Source organism: Lissotriton vulgaris, chromosome 11 (genome assembly GCF_964263255.1).
Source record: "Lissotriton vulgaris chromosome 11, aLisVul1.2, whole genome shotgun sequence".
Taxonomy (NCBI): domain Eukaryota; kingdom Metazoa; phylum Chordata; class Amphibia; order Caudata; family Salamandridae; genus Lissotriton; species Lissotriton vulgaris.
The window spans coordinates 819,820,305-819,834,891 of NC_141699.1; the positions used below are offsets into that span (position 1 = coordinate 819,820,305).

The 14,587-nt window shown below is 41.3% G+C and overlaps 1 protein-coding gene across 1 annotated transcript in view; it reads right to left on the reverse strand.

Annotated features, from left to right (window-relative positions):
- The window catches only part of EPHB1 (EPH receptor B1), an 865,486-nt gene that overhangs the window by 210,792 nt on the left and 640,107 nt on the right, over positions 1–14,587 (reverse strand). The window contains exons 6-7 of the mRNA XM_086943930.1: positions 5,632–5,756; positions 716–878 (exon numbers count right to left, since the gene is read on the reverse strand). Of these exons, the coding sequence (XP_086800056.1) occupies positions 716–878; positions 5,632–5,756 (288 nt within the window). The remainder of the gene's footprint in view (positions 1–715; positions 879–5,631; positions 5,757–14,587) is intronic.

The window sequence follows — 14,587 nt, forward strand, 5'->3', positions numbered from 1 at the left end:
ATTTCATGTACGCTGTCTGAGCCCCGCAATAAGTATAGGGCACGGCTGGGCATGTCAAGGAGGAGGAGTAGAGTGCACTTATAAGTGCGCATGTGTGTTTGGCCGGCCGTCCTAGGCCGGCCAAACACATATCCACACTTATGTTTCTCCAACCCAGCTGTGTTACACAGCCGGGTTGGAGAAAAACCACAGGCTCCAATGCAGTGTCTGAGCGTCAAACAAAGCCGCTCAGACCAATCCTGGTACTGCTCTCATGCTATGAGAGCATCGTCTACCTTGGGTGTGGGGCCTGTGTCCTGAGGGTCCATCCCCTTCCAGCCCGAGGAGAGGAGCAGCGAGGCAGCCGTCAGGTAAGTCTTTTCTGTTTTTTACTTTTACATTATTTCTTCCCCTCAACCCTCCGCCCTCCCGCCGCAGCCGCCCTACCACTTTAGATAGGCTGCCGCCGCCACTGCAGTAGAGAGCACAACTCATGTGGAACTTCAGTGACATTATGTAAATAAAGTTAAAAAAAGTGTGTGCTTTTTCTCTGACTCCCTCACAAGATTCTTACATACTTACTCTGCCCATACTTCACCTCCTCACTTCCATTCCAATTTCATTTCCTCTTTCACTGCCCATACTCTTGCACTGCCTTGCTTGTTTTCTCTTATGGTCTTTGTTGAAGTAGATATCTTCTCTTTCTCACAGTTGTTCAATCAGAAGTCACACTCACCATTAGTCAAGGTCTGAAAGCACATCTTGCCACTGTACTGTCCATATCCAGCCACTGTCCTGGCCCTCACTTGGACGACATACACCATACCCGGCCTTAGTCCATCAATCCGGGCTGTATTTGTCTGGCTCTTGATCATGGATGAGTTGAACTCATTTTGGTCCTTTTAAGAAAGAGGACAATAATAAAGCTAGCGATGCAGCAAATCATCCTGAGGAAGAATAAGCCTAGCTGCGCTTAGAAATTACATAAATCAACTAGCATTAAATATAATAGCTTCGAAATTAATAAGGAAATTGTTACTCACCTGTAACCCTAGTTCTGCAGCTTATCACTGCAGCAAATGTATGTGCATTGAATATACACCCCTACTGCTTTAGCTTTGAAAATGCAATGTGTTTTTCTCCAACGTATGAGTAGGCATTGATCCTACCAATGTCTAAATGCCTTATTATGACGTTGACTAAACATTCATTACAATCAACAGAGGCTTAGATTAATTTCATTTTCAGTAGAAAATGTAATTAGATTCGAATGCTGCTGGGTCACAAAAGTGGTTAATGGGGTAAGGACACCATTTAATCCATGTGTGTGAATTACTCTCCAGCCAAAAGAGATGTGAGTTCACCAAGGTTGAAAGGATCAAAACGACCCAAAATCATATAATATTTTCCCTATAATGGTTCGCTTTTAAAGATTGGCACTTGCTATGTGGAAATAATTCATCCTCATTCAAGGGTCCTGCTATCTGGTAGCCACCCATTTATCAATGGTCCCTGATTTCAAAAAGTCACTCTCCCAAACTTGTGAGTTATGTTCTCTGTTGATCATTCACTCATCTAGAGCCCCAGCTCTCTGGGTATCAGTCAATCTCCTTAATGGTCTCTTTTCTCTGGACATCACTGACTGTCTTTGAGAGCCTTTCTCAGTTGTTTCTGTTGTCTGTGGGTGTGTCATATTTGTGTGTTCTACTCGTGGGCGCAATACATTTTCTTGATTGTCTCAACTCTCTCTGGCAGGCCAGAGTCTTGTTGATACTTTGGTCTCCCATATTCATGGTCTGGTGATATTAACACATTAGTTGATGTCCACTATAATATGGTAGCCAATCTTTGGGGATCACTCACTTTTTTGATGCGCTCTGATAATTGAATGCTGCTCTCTCTTTTCAATGCACATTGCTCTACGGCTGTGGCTGTCTGTCTTTGGTGTTGCTTTTTTTACATCCTCTCACCTTTTAATCCTGTCCTCTATTACTGTTCTAAATGTTGCTAGACAACAGCCTTTTAGGAAAAATCTAAGGGCGAATTTAAAAACGACTCTTACCTTACATTCCCCTTTATGGTGAGTTTAAGTTCTCGCCTTCAACTTCGACTCTTTCCATCCTGTATTGTTGAAAATGCTCTAGAATAACTTCCTAAGTCCAAAAGTGTAATTAAAGATTCACATAATTTTGCAAGTGTACCACACCTCAAGGTCTCATAACAGCATTAGACTGCTAAATTGTAAATCAGTCAAGAAAAGGAAAGTACCTATTCTGCCCAGCCGCGAGTCCGGCGTCTCACAGTCAACGGTGTAGCCCAATGCATTGCGCTATACCGTTGACTGTGAGACGCCGGACTCGCGGCTGGGCAGAATAGGAGGTCCAGGGACATTCGGACTTTGTGTGTTGAATAACACGACGTAGCACTATTTTACAACCGAGATCCTACACGAACATACTGGATTTTCCTAAGCAGTACACATAACTGCGGGGTATTACCCATAAACAATGAAGAAGTGAGCGAAGATTATTATCACGGGTGACTACACAAGATACCCTTACCGGGTTGGAATTATCACCGGTCAAGTGGAATTACAACATACGCCATCATTAGAAGAAAGCCCTGAAGAGTCAGAGCAATCTGTACTCTGACGAAACACGTGTCAGCTGGCGTAAGATCACTTGAGCAATAAAAAAAGAAAATAATTGCTCATTCAAGAAGAAGTGGAAAATAATTTCTAGGACTATACTGAACGGATGAATGATCATAATACTCTGTATTTTGAATTGCTAATGTGTGTGCATAGGAAATTGTTTGCACCTTCTTTATCTTCTTACAAATCACTCACACATAGCTGTATGGAAGATCCTGAAGTCTTTCGTCCGTTGCAATTAAACATCCAGCTATAACTAAATATTTTAAGCAACTCTGCTTTGCTCAACCTCACACATAAGAACCGGTAGGAAGTTTGCTGTTCTTTAGTACATATTTCGAGAGACAAAATATGAATTCAAATATGTCTATGACTAAGGCTCTGCACTGTGGGAAGGATCGCAGTTAATAAACTCTTAACAGGGATAGGAGAGAAATTGAACAGCAGATTTCTTGTATCTACCATGGACATACATTCACCACCAATGAAACGGATGCCTTGGCCTTGTAATTAATGAGTGCACATGCCAGGACAGGTACAGCTCTGATTTCTCCAGCTATGCATTATCAACTTGTTAAAAGACCCAATACCAGACAGAACATTCTTAGGAAACAGCGTCGTTGTAGTCATCATGCTAGCATGCTTGATATGTGTATGCAACATGAGCTGTCAATAAGTAGGATTGTAAAATTATAAACCTGGTGAATGGAAATAGATTGGTTGTACTGATTAAAAAAACATTACAAAATTAAAACAATCCTAGACGTTAGCTTGAGGAGGATCTTAAATGTAAAGCACTCTAACCCACTGCAATTGTATTAAAGATCTCTTTAATCATAAACCTGTTTTAGGAGCATGTGAAGTTGCTTTTAAAGCATTATGAACTTAAAAGTCATTATGTAAGGGCACGCCAAAGGGAATGCAATCCAGAATGCATACGAGGCATTGAAGATCTAAATAAATTAATTTTTACTTGTCTGAACTATTCTGCTTTACGAAATTCCACTCTAAAGGTAATATTTTTTAGATGTGATGTGCAGTCTTAAAGTAAGGCAATAAATCTGTTGCTGAAGGCTAATCTACAGACTGTAAATTATGCAATAACAGGTTTTGCCAAGATGCATTAATCATTCCTGCGCATAAGAGGATATCGTAGGGGAATCAATTCTCCACTGTGCAAGCTTTCATCCAATAGATGCTTTAGATAAGGCCCGAGCAGTTATTTCTGTTCTGAGCTGAAATGAACAATAATATTGGCTCTATAATTGTACTCTGTCTTTTGGCCTTGGGCTAGCTGGCAATAGGGGTTTAAGTTGACTCTATATCTCGGTACTGCCAGAGCACAAACATCTGTTCGTAAACCCAAGTTTGAAAACCAAATAATGTAGGGAATTCCTTTCGTAAAGTATCTCAATACAATTCTAAAAGAAGCCTCCTGTGAGAGATCACTTTTGATTGTGTCATGACTGAGATTGTAGCTTGGAAGAAACTGCTATGCTGGCCTGTTTTTCCCTTTTCTTCTCCTTCAGTCCCCTCTTTCTTTACTTACTTATATTATGTGCTCTAATGCCATTTACAGGACAGCTTCGGATTTACATCCTTGTGCTTTCAACGCCTTGTTCTGTTATTGCAATTTAACATATTTACTTGCGAAAACATATTAAACATACTGTTTAGAAACAATTCCAGATAAAGACATGTTTAGATATATGAGATGTGCATTCAGGAGGCCTTGATGGCTAAGTTATAAGAGAGTGGGATGCCAAACAACACTTGCATGTGAATGGGCTCTGGAAGAGGACCTGCTGGCACAGCTTTCTCTGAAATTTCTTCCTTACTCTTTTGCGATTAAGTCTGTACATCCCCACTTAGATTGTTACCCACATACCAATAGGCTGACCAATCCAATGGGCCATGGTTAAGACTCTCCATTTGACTGCTCTGCTTGACAGAAAGCGATACAAAAGGGGATGATGGACTACCCCCTTTTGTACCGCTTTGTTCGCCATAAGTTGGTAGGGTATGCTCAGACGTGAGTCCCTTGCTCACTTTGCCACTGGATTCAAGCAAGTCGGGCTGAAGACGGCTTTAATGCCAGAAACCGGTCCTCGGAAGCTTGTTTCCGGTCCAGGGAAGACATGGCTTGGCAGTTCGGGCTGGACTGTTCCCATGAGGCACAGGGTCAGACTGATTTGCATATGGCATGTCTGAACTGGGGTGGCAGAGTGGGCTAAAGAACGATGATGGATTAATCCCAGATCTGTTGACTGGGTGTGAGTGTTTGATTGGTTCAGATGCTCCGTCCATCACCACCCCCTTTTGTACTGCTTTGCTTGACGGAGAGGCACATCAATCAGTGCATGAGGAATTATAATGTCAACACCATGAAGACAGCAAGCCTCTGACTTTCACAGAGAGGTTTCTTATGAAGCATGGAAAGTGGAATGAATCTTTGTTTTGTCATTCCTCATGAAGAAGGTTTCAAAAGTATTTGATCAATCCTCTGGTTACACCTGAGGCTAAGGGTGATCCTCAATGAGATCAACTCAGGGTTGATATATGGTATGCAGATTCTTTTCAGATTGAGAAGACCATAGTAGCCTGGCTGTTCTGGATCCTCTTTCTGATCATCTTCTTGGTTTATGGGAGGGTGGAGAGAGAAAAAGGATCAGTGACTTAGAACACAATAAGAGAAAACTTCACATTTTCTTAGTTGCCTTCATTTTTGTTATTGCATAGTCAACTATTGCAGCTTCATCCCTCTCAATGGTAAATAACAGCAGCGGTTAGATGGCTGTCAGAGGATGAGGGGAACGGTTGTTGCATCACAGTGACTCCTGTGGGACCAACAGATATATTGAGATCCTCCCTTTGCATCTCATTACTATAAAAGGCCTGGCACCAATGTTACACCACTGTACCCTTCACAACGTTCCCACCTGCCCAGTTCTTAGTCCATTCAACACTCTAGACCTTTACTGCAGATGTGCCGCTCTCACCTTCTCATAATACCGAACTTCATAGTCAAGGATGATGCCGTTTGGCTGCTCAGGCTGCGGCCAAGAGAGTGTTATGGTCTTCATTGAGGCGCTGACCTGGTGCATAATGGGAACAGTGGAAGGAGCTGTTGAGAAAAAAGAAAAAGTGGAACATAAGAACATAAGAAGCTCAGTAATTCAAAGAGCAAGGTACAAGATGGTGTGAGAGAGGAACAATTAAACACAGGAAGAATTGGAAAGAGGGAAAGAGGAATCAAAAGAATTACAGAAATATAATGAGGCAAAGAAATGCTCAACATTAGGAAGCAATAAGAAGAGACAGAATGAGGAAGGGATCAAGGGAATGAAGCTGGAACAGAAATACTGAGAGATCTTACAGGAGTGAGGAACTGTGATGGCGATAGGCAGAAGAGAAAAGTTGTAAGGGACAGGGCGGACAGGCTGTAGTGGGTATTGGGCATTTTCCCAGGAGACTAGAAGGGTTGGGGCCGGTTTTGCAGGCATGGGGCCATTTTTTTCTTGGTGCTTTGTACTCGCACAACCCCTGCTCCCACCCTGGTGAAGGGGGGAGGGGGGTGGCTGGTCTTACAAAATTGCCAGGGATGCTTTGGGTTCCCAGTCCAGCCCTGGTAGGAGATAGCAGTAAAGGGAGCGGCATTGGGATAAATGAGATATAAACATAATGTAAAGGATGACTGGAAGCTAGCAGTGTCTCAGTAAAATCCAGTGAGGTGTGTAAGGCATCTAGCAGTACAAGTGGAAACTCCACCAGAGTCAATGGGCCTCTCTCCTAAGTTCTGGTCTTTACTTTCTCAGTGTCTTCTCTATAACACACCCCAGTAGACAGTGCCTAATCTGTGCCAATCGTTGAAGGCTGTGAGCACCCATACTTATTTTGGGTGCATGGGTGGGTTTATTGTTTATCAACAAATGTTAGCCAAGAGGAAGAGAGAGACACGCAGAAATTAAAGAAAAAAGAAGGAAGGAAAAGGAGGAAGAGAAAAAACTGAAAACAGTGACAAAGAGAGAAAGCAGGATGAAAAAGAACCTGCAAGAGTGAGATCAAGAGACAGGAAGTGTAAAGTGGTGGAAGAAAGAGGAATGAGGTGTAATCAATACTAGGCAGCCTTGGTATTCAGCAGTCCCAACATTCAGCAACTCTGATTTTAGGGCACCCCAGAGGCAGGATCTCAAAACAAATATATAGCCACTGCCCTTAAATCCGTTTTTTTTTACTCAAATGAACTTCAGACAACATTGTTGAAACTAAACTACATCATAGACCCATATTCATACAGAGACATACAAAGACAAACATATAACAGATAGGGAAATTAGTTAAAAACAAATAAAGAATGAGAACATGGTTGTAGGGGAGAAATAACCAATAGAAAATGACTCAGTAACATATCAAGGTAGGAAGAGACTGTACGTTGTGAGTGTAATCAAAATATAAAGTGTAATTTATTGTCATGGTCATCTACTGACCGCGCCCTCATCACCATAAGTTGAGAGTTTTTCGTTTGTGAAACGAAATCTCCAAAAGTCTGGCTCTCATGCAGGTCCATTTACCATAGACGAGGCTGTCTTACTGGCCTGACATTGTTTAAAATATTGATTCACATATGACAGGCAGGGACATTTTAAGGCATGGCAAAGTGGGCAATGAACCAGAACCCCCATCTTCCACAGGAACTCTAGAAAAATTGACTTTCCTTCTCTCTCCCATCTGTCTATTTCTCCTTCTCACCCTTCCACACATTATTCAATATTGTTTTGCATCACAAGGTTTGAATTAGCAGAAAATGGGCAATAAAAGACAAAGATGTTCCTAACAGGGACCCCTAAAGTATGGTTTGCCCTGGCCCCAAAAATCATTCAAATGACACTAGTGACAGGACATGTTTGCCTGCACCATGACATCCGTACGGCTGATTCACTCTTCAAAGGAGATGAATCGTCCACCACCTGCCAGACACTCCCCTGCCATACAGTTCCCGCTCTCCTGGTCTCATTGTAGCCCAGTTGTTTCCTCCTTTCTTTCTCTCTAGTGCAGGTCCTTCACTCGTCCCAGAGCTCCAAGTACCTAGGGATCTTCATTCTCTAAAGAAATCCAGTTCCTTGCCTCACTCCTGTGTTTCCTCTAGCAGTGCTTAATTTGGGCCAGTTGTTTCCAGTGCTCAGCACCAGCAATTAATTGTTAAAACGGTCACTTAAAACAGTCTGCCACGTGGAGGTGCTGCTTCTGTAATTAAGAGATGAGCAGAGCAACAGCTTTTCATCAATTCAATATTCATTAAAACAACCAATACCTGCTGCCCCAGCCATTCTTATAGCTTTTGGGACCTGGAATAATCAGATTTGTCACATTTGTAGGAGTGTGATAGTTAGTAGATGTGTTAGTACTGTCGTTTGCAGCGCTGAAAGGGGCAACGAGTTGTGTAATTTGAAATGGCCTCCTGACTTGAGCCCTGACACTTATTATTTTTTTATTTTTTTTACAAATTAAGCCCTGTTCCAGCCAGGTTCCTTCTCTTCCACCTGCTCTCAGAGGTGTTGCCTTCGCTGTGTCTTCTGGCTGCCAGCACGAGGGGGAGGTGAGCTGAGAATCCATCGAGGCAGGCGGAGGGGCCGCGTGTTGTTTACCGCCCCTCATGCCGCGCCGCTGCTGTCTGTGTTTACACAGCACATCTAATCCGCCTTTTCTGTGTCTCCTCGCGTGTTCGCAGGAGATGTTAATTTGCTGAAATTAAGCACTTAACTTGATTGCTGTTTTCTTAATTGCCGTTTTTGGAGCCGTGGAGGCTTCTGCGTGATCCACATGGATAATGTGCGATCGTGGGCACCCTGCCATCGTGGCGGGCAGGTGGAAGGATGGGCACCTTCCCCAAAATCAAGCACTCCTCCGCGTTGGCAGCCAAGAGAGACGCTTGAGTCAGAGTCTTTCTATGATTCAGGCTGTGCTGGTCTGCATGCTTTCCATGCCTCCGTGGGCCGTCGTAGCCAACCCTCCAGCCCAGACTATGGGATTATTGCAAAGCAATGGACTTCCAATGGGTATAAATCATGGAGGTGTCTGTGCCAAGTAAAGCACTAGGCCCCAGGCCAGGTTCTCTATAAAAGGCATAGAACTCCAACGTGACTTATACTTTCCTTGAAATATGCTTAATGGGGGATGTAGAACAGACTTCCTGCTCTTACATGGTCACTGATGTCAAAACTCGCCAATTATTATTTGTGATGTCACAATAATGGGATTAGGAAGAACTCAGCTTGAAGAAATTATAATGGCATTAAATGTGTGTTCCTGAGGGCAAGCGGGCATGCGTGTGTGTGAAATATACAGGTCTCATATCCGGATCCGGACAGGGTCAATTTAGCGCTTCATTATTCTAAGGGTCAAAAGGTGGGCAATGTTGAGTTGGCTAAAAGTAAAACCAGCAATATGCACCACTTTAAAACATAAGTAAATGCATGCCCCACTCTAGACTTTCCTACAAGCTGAATGTACTTGTTTAAATAATAAAATTTGCACTAGGGCCCTCTTTACGCGTGTGCCACTAATTCTGAAGGGGCCGGCAACACAGGTTACACGGCCCTCGGAATTCAAAGTTTAAGGGGAACACGGACGGCGAGTGGTATTACATCCGGGGAGTTCAATTACTGCAAGCAGGAGAAGACCCGGAGTGGGACACCTGCAATCTCCACAGTCACTCCTATCCATGCATGCTATTCTTCATAATGCGTTATTCCCCCATCCAAATTACCAAGAGCCCCGTTAGTGGCCACTCGTAGTGAGGGCCTCATAGTATCAATCTGGGTGACACCTAGCATAGTCTATTCTTAAGACCCTTGTGCCACCAACTCAGGCAAAAATACACTATATGCTGTGTAGGGTTTTTATGATTATCTGAAAAGATACAGAGGACAGGTGCTTCAGCTTATGGCTGGAGCAGGGCACAAGTCCTAAAAAAAAGAGGGGCATCACTGCGCGTGACATCGGACGTGACATCACAGAAGTGGCATCACAAGCCATGACTTTACAGGAAGTGGCATCACAAGAAGCGACATCATATCCTAAGGCCTCGCATATATGTTTAGCAGGTCTTTCATGAGTACAATTGTGCACATAACTAGTTTACATGCTAGCCCTCCTGATTTAGGCAGAAGATTCACACTTTTGAAAGCTAGACATAAAACAATGCTGCCTTTTGTCAGTGTAAAGCTTCCTTTACCCAAGGATTGAACAAACAAACTCCTCTGTCAGCCTACTCAAACAGGCATAATATTCCTTATGCAGCAAATCTCCATGTAGATGGGATTGCTTTAGCTGCCTGCGCTCTCCAGAGGTGAGACCGCTTTCCTGTGTAAAGTATTCTTACCCACCTGCGCCAATTTTAGGAGGTTCACCAACAGCCCACACCCAAAGCAAGATAGAAAGACAGAAAGGAGAAACAGAGCTAAGAAAACAATGATGATGGCATAAAAGGGGATGTAAAAAGAACCTGCAAGAATATGCAATTGTATGGTAGTGAAAGAAAAAGGTTATGGCAACCTTGTATTCGGTGAAAGGATCCTAAGAAAACATTTGTGGCTCTGCATTTATATTTTTACAATTTACATACTGCTAAAAAAATCTCACCTCCACATTTATAAGCAGACATCTTATGTTCTTATTTTTGGCATTACTATATCCAAACTACCCTAACATATACCAGCACCACCTCACAGCTCACCCTGGAATCAGTACTATCAGAATGCCCACACCAAGAATGGACCATAAATTTCAAAGTAAGAGGTATCAGTTCCACATCAAAATAAGTATGTCACACAGTATCCAAGGATGAGTAAGAAATGGTGACAAAGGTTACACACATGAAAAAGGCACATGCAATTCCAATCCCAATTAGCACTTTCAAGAAAATATTGGCCTTAAGAAGGAAATATTACTAGTTTGGATAGAAAAACTACGCCAAGAGAGGAGCTGTAAAAACAGCAAGAGACACCACAAACCATGGCCAGAAATCAGAATCTACACTAGACTACGCTTGCTAAAAAGAATTTTGCATATCCTAGACATGTTACACTACCAAATGGTGCACCAGAGACAGCCTACTTGTTACAGTAACACTGACCAGTGGGCTTGCCTATTCCCTATAACCTCATCTTGAAGGAGCCACCCTCAGGTAAGCACACAGGATCTTTCTTTTTATACATTGCCTAACTCTGAATTACATCAGTCTCCCAGACCTAAGAGAATCATAACAACAAAGCTACCCTGTGTTACTATTTTATAATAGAGTACACTGCAAGCTTTGCAGCATTGGTGCAATAGGGCAAAAAACAAAGCCACCCATACTTTGGCTGAGTAACAATTTGGCAAAATCTAATACAGCTATAGCAAGTGCTCTAGAATTTCCAAAGCTACAAAAAAGCAACTTGTCTTCCTTTCAAGAAAAACAGCTCTCCAATAGTTAGTGATTGCAACTGGTAATAAAGCACATAATTTAAAATATTTGTGAATAATTTTATATTTGTGGTGTGAAAGATTTAGATACTTCTGTACAAAAATAAAATATTTAGGTCATGGAGGCGCAAGCAGGATTATGCAAGCCAGTCCTTGTTTGAAGCGAAAAGTGCATAATTGCTGCATCTGCCTGCCACCCACCCTTCAACCTCATGTCCCAAGAACTAAAAGCAAAGCAATAACCTTTGATGCAAAACAGGAAAAATAAAGAGATGTCCTTCTAATAGCTGAAATGAACAAGGTGAAAGCAGAAAACCTGGGATAAATCTGGGCTTCCCAGCTTGACCAAATTCTGTGACCCTAGGCAAATCTCTCTCTCTCCTGTGTTTGATTTAATTGGCTATAATGTTGAACCATGTATAGTAAAAATCTGGGATGCGGGGTAAGGAGGACTCAAATAGGTTCATGTCTGTGAAGAGACCTTAATTGAAAGTTTGATTGCAACGTCCTGCTGCCTCCTTACCTTCATGTAACTCTAGATAGGATGCTACTAAAGAACTGTGAACATAGGGGCCAAACGGGTCGGTATGTATGGCATGTATGAATATGGTGAATGGAAGTCTCACAATTGAATGTACACAGATAGGATGCTAACAGGATACTTTTGAGGTCTTCATGAAAGCCAACTAGCACAGTGAGGCATTGGTGAGATGGCTGAAACATGCTGAGGCAGGAATAGAGAGGATACTAATTTCCTTAGCGCATTCCCACCTGTTTTTAACTTCATCAGGGTGCCCTTTGAAAAGAAAAGAAACTCCCAGGATACCCTAGGTTATCTTAAATGTAGGCTTCCACCCAATAGCCAAAGACCTTTCTTGGCTACCAAGGTAGAGCCCGCCCTGATACACTAGGTATCTGGACAAGGACTCTAAGATGAAGCATGCCTCTTTGAATTCGAGTGGGGGACAGTGCTTTAAATACCATAGGGCGATACCCTAGGTTTGATATGTAGAGATAGGCTAAGCATGGTACAGGTTCCCTCCTTCTGTTTTTGTATGGTTAGGTGGTTGGGAAGGTGAGCGAAGCATATATCACTTCTCACTCCCTCCTTCTTGGAATATAGTAATAAGAATCTAGGCCACATATAGGATGCATATGACACGACTTTCATGTGTCTTCTGCATGCCAGTCACACTCTAACCTCATGAGCCAAGAATTAAAGACAAATCATTGACCTTTGATGTTAAATAGGAAAAATAAAGATATGTCCATTTAGTGGCTAAATTGCACAAAGTGAATGCAGAAAACCTGTGTGTTGCCCATGACTTCCCTATGCCAAGTGGGCCCAACGGTGTTGATTGAGAGCTGTCCGCCCTTTTTGGATGGTCATCCCAACATTTTGCTATGGATGCTGTGGTTTTAGAACTGGAGGTGCAATGTGACCAGGGATCACTGAAATAATATCGAGGGACAAAATATCGACTTGCCAAATATCGTGGACAAAATATCGACAGTCAAAATATCGAGTTTGTATCTACAAACAGGTAAGTACAAAAATATCGAGTACAAAATATCGTTAACAATAATATAGATGTAAAAAATATCGACTTTATTAAAAACAGTGTTAAATTAAATTAATATTAAATTTTAATTACTAAAATATACTTAAAAATACTTAAATTAAATTATAATAATTAAATAATAAATGAAAATAATAAAAATAATTTTTTACAATCTTATTTGTTGACCCTGAACCCTAAAATATACCCCTTTACCCAAAAACCCAAAACTGACCCTGAACCCTAAAAATACCCCTTTACCCAAAAACTAAAAACTGACCCTGAACCCTAAAAATGCCCCTTTAACCAAAAACTAAAAACTGACCCTGAACCCTAAAAATGCCCCTTTACCCAAAAACTGAAAACTGACCCTGAACCCTAAAAATGCCCCTTTACCCAAAAACTAAAAACTGACCCTGAACCCTAAAAATACCCCTTTACCCTAAAACTTAAAACTGACCCAAAACCCTAAAAATACCCCTTTACCCAAGAACTGAAAACTGACCCTGAACCCTAAACATACCCCTTTACCCAAAATTTTTCAATATTATTTAATTACCAAATAATTATTAATTAACAATAACAATAAAGTAAATATATTAACACATTAGCTGTAATTATTTTAATAATTAATATTATTTTTTCCCAATTAATTACTTAACAATAACACAAAATTATATATATTAAAATGTACTCTAATTAATGTAATTAACTAATTACAATTAATTAATTACCAATAAATTACTAATACAAAATATGTACACAATTATATTAATTAATTAACTAATTATTATTAATTAATTATCAATTAATTATTAATTATAAATATTTACAAACATATATTAATTAATTATTATTAAATTACTTCCCACCCTATTCCCCTATAAACCCACAACCCGCTACAGAATTACATTACGCAATTATTAAAAAAACAAAATTCATTTAATAAAATATTTTATAACATTAATACACACTTTTCACACATATTATTACATAAAAATACACTATAAAATATTATATATTATTAAAAATTCGATATTTTTGCTATCTATATTTTATACAGTCGATATTACTTCACTTACCTGAAAAACGATATTTTTGCAGTCGATATTATGTCCAGTCGATATTTTGTCCAGTCTATATTTAAAACTCGATATTATGTCCAGTCGATATTTTGGAGTCAATATTTTGTCTGTGCACCGTGACCTGCTAACCAGGCCCGAGCGCCAGTGCTCTTTCCCTCAAACGTGACTTGGTACACCCAATTGGGAAGATACTTTACCCCCCCCCCCCCTTGTAAGTCTCTAGTATATGGTAACAGCGGTACCCAGGTCAGGGGTGTTAAAGGGGTCACCAGGACTGTAGCACTATTTGTGCCAGCCTGAGTGACCCAAGTAAAAATAAAGTCTGCAGAGCTGCTATTGCAGGATGCATGAGCAGCTTCGCAGATTGAGCACAACTCTGCAAATACCATGTGTGACAGAGTCATCTCACTTCCTTAAGGTGTCTAAGTCACCCCTAAGGTAGGCCTCCTAAAGCCTAGAAGGCAGGGTGCTTTATTTTAATGGGGAAAGCATATATGTGCAGATATATATACCTCTACAGTAACCTTGCTATTCGAGTTTACTGTAAGAGATCGGCAGTCCATAGTTTAACGTGGACTGCTACCAGACAAAAACCAAGATAGCCAGCTCCACGATGGTACCACTGAATTTAGTCATGTGTTGTATTAAACACCATGCTTTTTTACCTCTGACATAATCCGCAGAGGTTTCCTTCGAGATACATAGTTCATTTGTGCCTTGGTGAGCTTTCAGAGCCTTTTTGCCACCAAAACAGAAGTCTGACCTCCTGCTGCTTGGTGCTATCACTCCCAGAGAATGTGAGAGAAAAGGCTTGGGCAGGAAGGAGGTCACACTTCCCCCCTCCA